At 55.8% G+C, this 13,557-nt stretch overlaps 1 protein-coding gene across 3 annotated transcripts in view; it reads left to right on the top strand.

Annotated features, from left to right (window-relative positions):
- The window catches only part of NTN1 (netrin 1), a 171,396-nt gene that overhangs the window by 100,104 nt on the left and 57,735 nt on the right, over positions 1-13,557 (top strand). For all 3 annotated transcript variants that reach the window (XM_059147609.1, XM_059147607.1, XM_059147608.1), the window contains exon 3: positions 10,834-11,022. In XM_059147609.1, coding sequence (XP_059003592.1) covers positions 10,834-11,022 — 189 coding nt within the window. The remainder of the gene's footprint in view (positions 1-10,833; positions 11,023-13,557) is intronic.

Here is a 13,557-nt window from a genome sequence, read left to right as displayed (position 1 = left end):
GGATTGCTGGGTCACGGGGTAGCTCTATTGTTAACTTTGTGAGGAAACTCCATACTGTTTTCCAGAGAGCCGCCAACATCCCTTAGTGGCATGCAGCTTAATTAAAGCCTTTAACTGTGATCTCACGAACACTTCACCGATACCTAAATACACGATACCTGCTAAGTTTGGTTAAAATAATTGGATTCAGAGTGGGGGTGCAGAGTCGTGGGTCCATTCCTCCACAAAGCATATCCCGATTAAAATGGGGAAAGAATTTGGGCCATTCTAATCATAATGGCCTTCCTGTTCCTGTTTCTTCCTATAGGGCAGTGTGGTCCCATACGGGGATCTTTGCATGGGGACTTGGGGTGTGCTGGGGAACAGCGAGCCCCCGAAGAGCCACTCAAGGAGGACACCTTGAGTGGGACCCCCTGCTACCCTCTGGTGGGACTCATGGATGCCCAGAAGATGATTTTTTTGATTAAAAAAAAAAAATTTTTTTAAGCTGTTACGTAAAAAATCACATTGCAGGCAAAGCACACATGTGATGGGGTTCTGGAAGGCACTGGAGATAGGATGGCCTTGCCGCGCTTGGGGCATATTTTCACCAGGAAGTATTTGTTGAAATTCCCCTGGAACTGGGCGTCCCCATATATTTATTTGCTGAATCTGGCAGTCCTAGTTGGTAGAGGGCATTTGGTGTTGACCCAGTGTGAACCCCCCCCACCACCACCACCTCCGTGAGAGCCCAGTTTCAGCCTGTCCCCGTCCAACGGCAGGGGGCTCTGGCTCCTGGGCTCATGGGGCGCCGTGTGCTGTGTCCCATCCCTGGAGCTGTTTGGGCTGCAGGTTAGGCTGGACCCCAGAGCTTCCAGCCTGAGTCTGAGTTGAAATAAACAACAGGTCCAGGACAGGAGCGCCACTGCCCGTGGGTCCGTGGTGATGGAAATGGGAGAGGTGTCCTGGGAATCAAAAGCATTTCCGCCCGGTGTCACAGGGGCAGAATCCACTGCAAGTCATTAAACCTCCTTCGCCGCCAGCCTCTCCCATGGCCTCACATCTCCAGCCCGGCATGTGCCAGATCCGGTGATGGGACCCATTACAGATGGGAAATGACTCCAGGGAACCAGGGGCCAGGCTTGGCCAGCGCGGCTGGCAAATCAGCCCTCATATGTCCGTTTAATAAAACACAGGGAGTGTGTGCACCACCTCTGGGGAAGCGGGCTTGGAAGGGAGCCCCTTCCGGGCAGGGCGGTCAAGCCACAAGGCGGAGAGGATTTCGGGGCCACCAAAGTCCTTGGGGGGAAGCTTTGCTCGTAGAATCTAGCGTCCACTTCGAGAAACCTCTTGGCCTTCGGGAATGCGTTTCAGCAGCCACACACCGGGGCTTTATCAAGGTCTGTCCTGCCCACGACCATGCCACTCTCTTGCGTGCTGGAGGGTCTGGAGAGAGCGCTGAATTAAGAGTGCCCCTAACGAGTTCCAGGTCTTTGGCAAAGTCCCTTTGCCGGTTGGGGCTGCATTTTTCTCATCTCTCCGACAAGAGGGTAAACTAGGAAATGCTGAAAGCCCACACTAGCTCCAAAACCCTGATTTTGCCCTTGGTGGGGAACAACATCCCCTTTCCCCTTTGGGTTGAGAGATCTTGGGTGAGGACAGGGATGGGGTAGGGGCGTTCATACAGGGTCCTACTGTAAGGAAGAGGCAAGACCCCCTCATCTCTGGAGCTCTGCTTTGCAGCCAGTACTACCCTTGCAGGTGAGAGAGTTTGCATCTTGTACTTAGCGGGACTCCCCCCAAAATGATTCCAGAACAGGGCCCCCAAAATTCCAGAACAGGGTCCGGAAGGTTCCAGAACAGGGCAGCAACAAGGTGAGAGGAGTTTGAAGGGGGATTTGGGAGGGAGGGTCATTGGAAATGGGAATGCCACACAGTGGGCCAGGGCTGGAGACCCCCTCACACCCCCTGAGGCGGTGGGGAGGTGACAGAGCAGGGCCCCCTCTGCCCAGCTGCCTGGGGCGGGGCTCTGGAACGGCCGGGAGGGAGGATCCAAGGAATGAGGGCTGCAGACAGAGAACTGATGACTGCTCAGGGCTCACCAAAGCCTCCTCGGCATTTCCTCCACCGAGAGGGGCCTCCCCGCTCACAAAGATAAGGATGTTCATGCAACAGGAGCCCCTGTTGAGTTTAGCCTTAGTGGCCGAAGGGGCAGCGCAAGGAGCCATGGCGTCAAAGCCCGAGGGGAGGCAGAGAAGCCATAAAAGGGCAGAGGGAAGAAAACGCTAAGATGTTTACAGAGCGAAAAAGTCAGTGGAAAAAGTGACGGCGAGGTCAGGCCGATGCGGGGGGTGGCCCTGGTCCGTCCACGGAGGAGAAACCGGTGCCCCAGCAGGCCATGGCTGTGCCTGGGGGACTGTGGGGCCACTGACTCAGGTACCCGGGTACACGGGACCCCGGCCCAGCCCCAGCTCCCCAACAGCCTGACATCGGGGCGGGGGTGTAGGGGTGCCCCCATGCTGGGCCACTCTCCTTGCCCAGCTGGAGTCCACATTTGGCTGCAGGAGGGAGGCAGGTCCCCCCTCAGATCTCCAATCTGTCCCCCACTCCCAGTCTGTCCTTTTCCAGCAGCCAGGAGAGGATCTGGCTGGGTTGGGGGGGGCGGCTCTCAGCGGCTCTTTTGTCTGACATCTTGACAAAGGGGCAGGCCTTTCCCAAGCCCCACAGGTGTGAAGAGCTTGTTACTCCTAGTGTTTGTTCAGCCCTATTAGTGGCCTGAAGGACTGTTGACAGAGGGCCCCTTTGTGCGCACACGGGCTAAAGCTCTCTAAGCCCTCGGCAAACACAGGCCACTTATCTCTGGGGACTTTATCAGAACCATCTAAGGCCCGACGTGGCTGCTGGGAACGCACGCCTCCTTGACTGGTTTCCCACTCCCGTTTTTATGGCTCATTTTTCCGACCACCTTGATCCACATCTTGTAGATTCTGTTTCTGATACTGGAGATAAAGCTCAGGTCTGGGGGTCAGAGTTTCCGTTTTCAAGTTGGAGCTTTTAAAAAAATCAACAAAACCAAACCACAAAACTGTGCTGTGGCTCTGTGGGCCTTCTGTCCACCGAGAGGAGGCTCGTCGGAGAGATGCCTCCCCGTGAGAATGTGGCTTTGGCAGGGCTCCCGGACCCACCGGCGGAGATCCGTGCTGCTGACACACCTCCTCCCCCAGCCCCCGCTCTGGGAACCCCACATGCCCCAGAGTGGATTCGTTCTCCTCCTCAGAGTGGTTTCCTCTGCCCGATACCCTGCTGGGTGTCCTTGCTACACCCTTTCCTCCTGGAAGACCCAGGTCACCACTGGCCCGTTGGCTGCCCCCTGTCCCCCATCATTGCCTCCTCCAGCAGGTGGAAGCCACAAGGTACCTACGGAATCAGAAACTTCCAGGGCTGGGGCTCAGCCGTCTGCCTTTTGGAAGGCAATTTCAGTGATTCTCTGCACCGGCCTCTGAGAACCGTCCTGTGCTGGGGTCTTGGGTGGGGGAGGGGGGTGGTGAGTGGCTCCTTGAATTGCCAACCAGGGCTCGAGAGGAGGAGGAAGGGGTCATAGCCTCGAGAGCGCCGACGTCAGCCCGATGTCAAGCACAGGTGTCAACTCTGCAGCAGCGGGGCTTCCTGATGTACTTTTTAAAAAGATTTTATTGATTTGAGAACGAGCAGGGAAAAGGGGCAGAGGGAGAGGGAGAAGCAGACTCCCCGCAGAGCGGCGAGCCCGATGCGGGGCTCGATCCCAGGATGCTGGCATCATGACCTGAGTCGAAGGCAGACAGACGCCTGGCCAGTCGCCTGCCCCCAGGTGCCCCTTCACTCCCGTCTCTCTGACAGTTGTCCAGTGTCATGTCTAGGCGAGGCTCGTAAACAGCCTTTGAATTAAAATTGACGCAAGGCGCCCTTCAGACGGACGCAAACCTCTAGGGCCTTGACTGGGAACCAGACTGCCCACGTGCAATGCTTCTGGTCTCTTAGCAATTGTTGCATTTGCTTGGCTCATCCCGGCTGGTCACTGCTTATAGCGTCTGGCTGGTTGACGACTCTGGTGACAGGCTCTAAGGCCTGTGTTTGGGGGATAGGGGAAGGCCTTGGAGGAAGGTGACTGTGGCAGTGGCATTCACCAGACCCATTCGTGCCAGGTTAGTGGCAGAGACTTGGCGAGGGCGAAGACCACATCTGTCCTGTGCACTGTGACATCCCCAGGGGCTCAGGCAGTATCCGTTGAAGGAAAAAATAAATCCATTTGCCATTAGTAAGGCGAATGGATTGTTTTCTGAATGGATCTAGGTGTGTGGTCATCGCTTTTCTGTCCAGCTCACCCGTAGCATAGGCATGAGAGGGTCTGGACCCCCAAAATCTGCCTCATGTGGCCCCTGTCCGGGAAGGAGCCCTTGGGGAACCTGGCTCCAAGTGTCCTCGGGTGCTGGCAGGAGCCAGGTGTGGGGGTGTGGGGGTGTGGGGAGCAGCGACAGCCCGGCCTGGTCACCTCAGAAGCTGAGATCTGGTCTCAGACAACACGCCACAGAAGGCGGAAAGCGTAAGATTTGTAAACAAGGGTCAAACCACTGCTAAATAAATAGATACCAAATAGAGTAGCGAAGAAACAGATAAAAGGGCATACAAGCTGCCTCAGACTCTTAAAAACAACTTAAATATTGGCCTCATTCCGAACCAGGCGTCCAAGAAGTAGTGTCTTTTGAAACCAGACCTCTGCCCTTGGCCCCAGCACGGACGCCCAGCCACGAACTCTACCCTTCATCTCCCTGCGGGCTCCCTGTCCAGCGAGTGGCTCGCGGAGTGGCTCGCGTTCCCACCCGTTTCTTTTGTTTTGGTTCCAGGTCTACTAGCCTGGGGCGGGGGGAGCGGGGCTTGTCAGATATGCAGACTCCCAGGCCCGCCCCAGACCCCCTGAAGCTGAATCGGGATTTGAACCGGATGCCCAGGTGACTCCCACGTGCAGGTCGCGTTCGGGGCGGGCTGGCTGGCCAGCCGGAATGTTCCATCTGTGTCCTGGTTCTCTTCTCAGGTCCTGCTCTGGGCGATGGTCCCCAGAGGGGCCTAGCAGAGTGCCCTCTCTGGCTGTTGAGTCCTTACAGCAGTTAGGACGCTTGGACATGGTTGATGGATTTCCTGTGCCCATGGAGGGCGGGGCTCTGCCCCATTTGCTGCTGTCTCCCCTTGCACTCAGCCAGCTCCCCGTTTGTTCAAAGGCTCTAGGCGGCGTCTGTTGAAGGAGCGCACACGTCTCTCACCCCCTGGGCGTGTTTGAGTTTGCTCTTAGAGAATAGCATCTTAGCCAGCTCCCAGGGGTGAGACCATGACAGTCTCTCTCCAACCCCTCTCTTACCTTCTGAGAAGGCAACCCCCACTTGCTGCTCTAGCAGAGTGGGAGTTTTATTTCTTCTTTAATTTTTTAAAAATATTTTGTTTATTTGAAACAGTGCACATGAGTAGGGGGAAGGGGCAGAAGGAGGGAGAGATGCAGGCTCCCTGCGGGGCAGGGACCCAGACTTGGGGCTTGAGCCCAGGAGCCCAAGATCATGACCTGAGCCAAAGGCAGACGCTTCACCCACTGAGCCACCCAGGTGCCCCCAGCATAGGAATTTTAGATTTACCTGTTTACAGCTAAACTGTCCAAAATAACCGGCTCATGTATGCACCGTCCACAGACTGGAGGCTGCATATGCAAGAAACTGGTTGCCAGCCCTGGGATACCCATCCTGCAGAAGCACGACCCTCAGATCTGCCAGAAAGAAACTTTGCCATTTGGAACTCCACAAAGGAGTTAAATCAGCAGACAAGATTTAAGTAGCTCAAAGCAACACAAGAAATGTCACGAAAGTCGCAAAGCTGTAGATTGCCAGGATGTGGTCTGGGCAGACCACATAATTCTCCATCTGTCCTCTCTTTCTACCCATGCACCTGTCCACCTACATACCTATCCACCCATGCATGCATAATCTGTCCATCCATCCATCCACCCATCCATCCACCCCCTCATCCACCAGCCAGCCAGCCACCCACTCACACACCCACTTACCCATCCATCCACTCACATACACACTCATCCATCCATCCATCCATCTGTCCATCCATCCATCCATCCACCTACCCACCCACTCACACACCCACTCATCCATCCACCCACCCACCCACTCACACAACCATTCATCCGTCCATCCATCTGTCCATCCATCCATCCACCCACCCACCCACTCACACACCCACTCATCTGTCCATCCATCTGTCCATCCATCCATCCACCCATCCACCCACTCACACACCCATTCATCCGTCCATCCATCTGTCCATCCATCCATCCACCCACCCACCCACTTACACACCCACTCATCTGTCCATCCATCTTTCTGTCCATCCATCCATTCACCCACCCACTCAGCCATCCATCATCTACTTTCTAACTTGCCTACTTTTGCTCTTTCTTATTTGTACCATGAGATCTGCTCTGGGCCGGAGGAGGTAAGGGCAAACACCGCCCTGTCCTCAAGGAACCAGCACAGCTCGGGAGAGCATTTATCCTACTTTCTCTGAAAGCTTGCTGCCAAGAGCCCTCGTCTGCCCCCTCCTTCTGTCAGACAGGGAGCCCCTGGGCAGTTTGAGGGTGCGTCATCCATGCCCATGTCCCTCGTGGCCTGTGGCATGGGGCCTGACATGTAGCTGGGGTGCTCAGGTGTGTGTTGAGTTGAACTGGCTTGGGTGGTGCGGTGCTGAGGGTTCAGACAACCCAGGTTTGTGGGACAGGTTTGGAAAAACTCAAGGAATGGTGGTGACAGAAATATGTTAAAACAGGACTTAGAGGACCTCTTGAAGGAAGCATTTGTTGGGCCCCTTTTCCCATCAGATTTTGGAAGGGGTATATGGGGGGAGCAGTCTCCTGTTCCTACCTCCTTGCCCCGTGTTATGCTCCTAGGTCTGAAATGTAGCCACACGTGATGTGTCCGTGGGGATCCCCACTTGACAATTGAACGAGGGCATGGAGGTTGGGGTCTAGACCCGCTCTCTCTGGGTGCCTGGGGTACCTCTGGACAGGACACAGTGCCTGCAGGGCTCCTGGCCCTGGCTCATGGAGGTTCCTCAGAAGTTGTGCTGCCCCCTGCCCCCTTTTCCCCCAGGCTGACCTCTGCTCTCACAAAGCTACCTTTTCCTTCCCTCCTTGAAATCTGATAATGAAACTAATACCCAATATTTTTGCCTCCAAGAGAGGCAGGAGATAAACAAGAAGGCATGAGGGATTAAGGTGTCCTTTTGAGGAAGGGGCTGGGGCCCAGCTGGGAGTGGGGTGACATCTCGGTGTGGAGCCAACAGACCCAGATGGGGATGCTTCGCCTGATGCATTTTTCCATTTGTGCAGAGAAAATAAAACACAGAGAAAAGAAAACAAGCTGTAAAATACTTTGCAGAAGCCTGAGCGTGGGCAATTGCCACTTGATGTCCCCTGACAGCTCCAAGAGGAGGTGGGAGGGAGGGGAGTCCTGCCTTTTGATGTTTGGTCTCTGAGCTTTCTTTTGTGTGACCAGTTGTTTAGGAAGAGACTTCTGTTGGTGTAAGGTGCATATGGAAGAGAGCAATCACCCACGGGTCCCCCTTGGGGTGGGGAATGGAGGTGCTGAGCTCCCTGGAGGGGCTCAGAGTTTCAGGTAGCTTCTTTGGCGGGGGGTGAGGGACAGCTGACACTGTCTTTACAGAGGAGGACACAGTGAGCATCTGTCTCTGTGAAGGACCAGAAGATGCTGCTAGTGAGGCTCTCCCAGTACAAGAGAGCCTTGAGGAAGCCAGACTTGAGTGATCTTTCCAGATCCCTGCACCTAGGCAGGTGTACAAAGCCCCGTGACTTCTGTGCCTTTAGGAAAGGTTCAGATTCTGTGCTGTAGTCCCTGCTGTTCCTTCCAGTAATGTGGGTCCTTTCCTCTGGGGTAGTGGGCCAGGAGCCAGAAGACCTGGGCTCTAGTCCTGGGCCCCCATTTACTGCCTTGGTGGTCCTGATAGGTCACTTCATCCTGAGCAGCCCCGAGCATCCTTGTGTGGCTGAGTGAGTCCAGAGGGACAGTGGACGTGCATATGTATGCTTGATGGTCCCTTGTGCTGGGGCAGAGGCGAGGCTGATCCAGGGGCTAGAGGTGCTGAGGGACCCGTGGTGAGGCTCTCAGGAGTCATTCTGTGGTCTAATTTGCCCTCCAGTTGCTTCCAGACTCAGGTGTGAACTGAACTTCTCTTGTGACCCCTCCCCCACAATGCCTCCCTATTAAGCCGTGTCCTTCTCTGCTTGTCAGCTAGGTGACTAGTGGCATGCCTCTTGCAAGAACATCTGAAGAAACTAGTAATGTCAGAAAAATTAAAGAGGCAAATATATTTTTTAAATCACAAAAGTAATAAATGAATATGAAGCTGGTACAGATTTATGCAGCTTGTAGGGTAGAAAAAGCACACAGTTTTTAGTCCACTATTATAAGAGCATTACATATTGTAAGAAAAAAAAAAACCACCTCATTTGAAAAGTGGGCAAATGGCATGAACAGGCAATGCACAGGAAAAAAAAAAGAGAGAGAGAGAAATACAAAGAAAAACACACGGAGAAATGTCCAACCTCACTGGTAACGGAAGACACACAAATTAAAATCGTGTGTGTGTGTTTTCCAGACAAATCAGCCGAGATGAAAAATAAAGAATTCCAATAGCAAAGGGGTAATGCTCTTTCCTTCCAAGGGCGTGGTGAGACAGTAGCTCTCAGATCCTGTCTGGAGGGACTGGAAGGGACAGGTCTGCTCGCGCTGCCTTTCTCCAGGGCGATTCGGCAGTTTGGATCCTGAGTTAAAACCATGCGGATCCAGCAACTACCCGAGGCATGCCATCTTGAGAAACTCCTGGGGCAGCAGCCATCAGAGCAGAGCACAGATGCACAGGTCCAAAGCTGGTCACCGTTGGTGTTGTGTGTTACAGTCACAAACCCAGAACAACCCAACTGCTCAACCCCCGGGGAGGCCCCGCTTTGAAATGCACCCACTGGGGATTCCAAAGAGCCCATTACACACACACGTACACAGGGGAGACGAGATGGCCTCTCTCAGTCATGCAGAACAATATCTGGCATTAAAAGATGTTCATTATTCTGGGAAAATAGGCCACGGAGGGAGATGCACGAGTGTGAGCCAGGTCTGTAGCAAAGTTTGACAGCTCCACAGCTGAGCAAACGTCAGTTAAAGTCTGCAAGGGACGACCCCTGTGTTCACCGTGGGTCCTTTGGCTGCAAATCTGAGTGCGTACCCCCTCCCCTTTTCTGCTTTTGTTTATCAAATGTCTGGCACTGAGCATTTCTTTAGACATTCCATAAAATGCGATTCGAAACAAACTGAGCACAAAAGCAGGCAAAGCATGCTGAGGAGGGAGCGGGAGTAGACCAGAGGGAAACTGAGTTAGCCTAGAGGTCGGAGCCCAGAGGAGCAGGTCACGGGCAACACGGTGTTGGTCTGAGGGGGCCGCGCGGGATGCCCCGGGTGGGGGTCGGGGGTGAAAGGAAGGTGGGTCTGGGACAGATGTTAACACCAAGGCATGGAGGATAAGAAGGGTGCGAGCAGATGAGGAGGGTTCTGGGGAGAAGAGAGTCCTCCAAGCCACGGAGGGAGCAGGCGAGGGGGTCCTCGCCCATGGTGTGCTCTAGAAACTGAAAAAAGTGGGGGACCACTCAAGCCTCAGAGCGGGGTGGGGGTAGGGTGAGCAGAGCTGAAGAGAGGGGTTGGGGAGAAGCAGGACCAGCTTATTCGGAGCCCCGAGGGTGTGACAGCTGATTGAGATTTTACCCAGAGGAAAAACGGGAGGGCCACGGAAAGACTTTCAGCTGGTGACAGACATCCTCAGACTGGAGCCCAGAATTCCTGCTCTGGTGGCTGTGGGAAGGGAAGCAGGGCCGGCAGGAGGGAAACCAGATGAGAGGGTGCCCGAGGGAAGGCGGGAAGGAAACCCCAGTGCAGGCAGCCCCTGAGCCCTCCGTGGCTTGTGGAACAGCCACAGGTGGCGGGGGCAGTCTGGTGGCCCGAGCTCGGGATGGAGGGGGCAGTGTGCTCCCGCAGAGCAGAACGCCCTGGAAATAATGCAGGAGTCTGCTCGCACTGCCCTCTCCGGAAACCTCAGGCTGGAGGCTTAGCCGGTACACGTGTGTTTCTCATGGTTCCGGAGGCTGGAAGTCCAAGGTCAAGGTGTCGGCAGAGTTGGGTTCCTCCCGGGGCCTCTCTGCTTGGCTAGCAGACCCCCTCTCCTCTGTGTGTGCGCCCCTGTGTGTGCAAACTGCCTCTTCTCATAAGGTATCCTGTCAGATTGGAGGACAGCCCACCCTCGGAGCCTCGTTTTGATGTAATCAGCTCTGGAAAGGCCACGTCCCCAAACACAGGCTGTTCTCAGCAGCTGGGTGAGGGCCTCCACGTATGAATGGGGAGGACGGTCACCACCAGCTCCTCGCAAGCAGGATTGGGGCAGGAGGAGGATGGCCGCCCCAGCTCCCAATTTTAAGGGGTGTGTGTGTGTGTGTGTGTGTGTGTGTGTGTGAGAGAGAGAGAGAGAGATGGGGGTTGGGGGCTGGCAGCCTGGTGGATGGAAATGAACAGTGTCCACATGAGAGGGACGCAGGGGGCTTGCCTGTGGTTCAGGTGTGGCTGGGTGGCTGGTCGATGCTTCTGGATGCAAACAGGGGAGCCAAGGAGAAGCTCCCAGGGAAGGATTGCGGTCCAGCAGCAGAGCTGGGGGAGGCTGGGGATAGTCCCTCCCTCGCCCCTGCCCTGACGCCTCTTCTGCCTCCCACAGCCTGTAACTGTAACCTGCACGCCCGGCGCTGCCGCTTCAACATGGAGCTCTACAAGCTGTCGGGACGCAAGAGCGGGGGTGTCTGTCTGAACTGCCGCCACAACACGGCCGGCCGCCACTGCCACTACTGCAAGGAGGGCTACTACCGCGACATGGGCAAGCCCATCACCCACCGCAAGGCCTGCAAAGGTAGGCAGGGGCGGGGCCTCGGGAATGGGTCCTCCTGTCCTCTCCTCTGTCCTCCCTTGTCCCCATGCACACCGGCCTCGACTGGGACCGCGTCGCTCGCTCGCTCGCATGTACGCACGTGTGCACACACACGGCCTCCCTGGTATTTGGGGGTGTAAGCCGGAACAAAGGGGTGGTGGAGACATGGCCCCAAGGAGAAGAAAGGAGAAGGTGTGAGCCCCTCGAGGGTGCAGGGCCCCGCCCCCGCCCCCTCCCGGCTGCTCCTCCCGGCGCAGGTGTGCTGCATACCAGGGGGCGGGGGTCATGTTCACCGGGCTTACCGGCCGCACAAAGGGCCCTCTTTTACCCGAACCACGCAGACGTATTTCTTTGAATGTGTGTGCGCCCCGGCCCCTGCCCGGGCCTCCTGGCACTCACACAGACACGCACGATCACAGTCGCGGTGAGGTTGGTGGCTTTGGGGGGCAGGGTCTCAGAAGGAACACTTAATCCACCTGCAAACAGCTTTCCTTCTGAGGACAAAAAAAAAAAAAAAAAATTAAAGGGAGACCGGAGACTGATGTTCTCCCTTTCTGCTGTTGTGTTTTCTCTACCTCCCCAACCCCCAACAAAAATGAAGCAATGGTCACATAACTCAGAGCTGTTGAAATGCCAGGAACTCAGTGCTATTGTTGTGGGGGGAAGTCCTGGGGGTCCCCCCCATGCCACATTTGCTTTTGGGAATTCCAGGAACCGGGGCTGCCCCCGTCTAAAACTTGAGGCCCTAGAGCCGGGGCTTTGCCGTGAGCTTGGGTTCCCAAGAAGAGATTTCTCTCCGAGGGCTCTTGGGGCCGTCATCCGGCATGATCGGGGTCCTGAGACAGACTCGTGTAGACCCTGACATAAGCAAGACCCCAGCCACAGCAGGGTCAGGCTCAGACGAGCAGCTGCATTCCAGAAACCCGTCTTATCCGGAAATCTGCCGGATGTCGGACACGTGTATGGACCACCGGCTCCATGACTCGGCCCAGCGCAGAACAACAACGCGGGGCTTCTTTTAGAGGAATTGCTAAGAATTTTTTTAAATGGCAGCAAGCAGAGCCATCACCAACCGGGCCCATGAGACCGGCCCCGCTGGTGGAGAATTCTTTCCACCAAAACGAAACAGGTTCCCAGCCTGTCTCCTTCAGGAGGAGTCCCTTAGGTTCCACAGGAGCAGGGGTGAATCGTGGGTGGCTCCCGGGACACCAACGAGCTGTCCTCCCAAATCTGTGCCTCTGGTGGTTGTCAAGAGAAGTTTACCCCTAAAGATGGCCCGGCTATTGCCACATCCCAAACCAGCGAATCAAGGTGACACTACCCCAGGAGACTTGGAGCAGGGACCCACCGAGAAGGTGGCTGGAAGCAAAGGGACCCAGAAATGTCTCTGGTGGCCGGAAGGCACAAGCAGCAGCATGACCGGGGAGAGAGAATGGGCTTCGGATTTTCAGAGACCAAACTTGGAAGGTGTCCAGGTCCTTCGCCTGTCGTCTTTCCTTTACAGAAGAAATCAAAGCCGAGGACTTGTAAACAACGGTCGCACATAGATTTCTTGGGGATCTGGCAGGGGAATTTTAATCAGCAGGAGCCACTCAGGTGGGCAGCCCTATGCCTGTGGTTGGGATCTCAGCTGTGCACGGAAGGGCAGCGGTCATGCGCCCTCAGAGCAGGAAAGACCTGTCCCCTGGAGAGGCAGGAGGGAGCAGGGCCTCCGTCATTTTACCATTCACCTCCCGTCCCTCTCCTCTGTTGCATGCAGGGAGGCTGGAGAGCCACCTGCAGCCTCTCCTGGCTCAGGCTGAGATGTCGGGAGGCCACCAGGTCCTAGGAGCCTGCAGGTTGTCCTCTGGGGCTCTGCCACTCTGCTGGTTCCCAGGCGGGACAGGTGCAGGCAGACGAAGGTGTGGTCCTGTCTTCTTATTTCAAATGCTGTGGCTGGCCTAGGTAGCTCTGTGGTCCCTCAGAGTCTTGGACAGGAGCTGCCCTCAGCCGTAGTGGGTCCTGCTTCCTGATGGGCGAGGAAAGACACTGCCTGAAGGATCTGTTCTCTGATTAGCAAACGGGAAGAATGTGACCTGAAAGGTCCTGCTGGTTCTCCGGTACGGAAAGTTCTAGATCTTTCCTCTTTGCTCTCTTTTGTCTGGTGTCAGCCTCTCAGGACCATTGGGAACTCTGAATCCCTTGTTCCCCATGGGACATTGCCCACCCAATGGAGACCCTACATCTGGGGGCGTCGTCGGAGGGAGACCAGCTGCGGGCTCAGACCCCAGCAGAGAGGGCCGTGTACCCTTGAGGTCTTCAGACGGCAGTCGCTATGCCCACCCTACCCTCACGGGGTCCATCTGTCCGTCCATCTGTCTGTCCTGTCCAGTGTCTTGTCTTCCCAGGGTGGGTCGGTTTGAGGAAACGGCTCCTTTGCTGGAAGCCTTTTGCCCCGGGATGATGAGCTAGACGCAGCGGTGGCGTGCGGCCCCGGCCTCCTGGGGCTGACCTCCGGGAGCCCCACTGTCGCCTCCG

The sequence above is a fragment of the Mustela lutreola genome, chromosome 15 (assembly GCF_030435805.1).
Source record: "Mustela lutreola isolate mMusLut2 chromosome 15, mMusLut2.pri, whole genome shotgun sequence".
Taxonomy (NCBI): domain Eukaryota; kingdom Metazoa; phylum Chordata; class Mammalia; order Carnivora; family Mustelidae; genus Mustela; species Mustela lutreola.
Note: the sequence above shows the minus strand (reverse complement) of the source record. Positions and strands in the feature narration are given on the sequence as shown.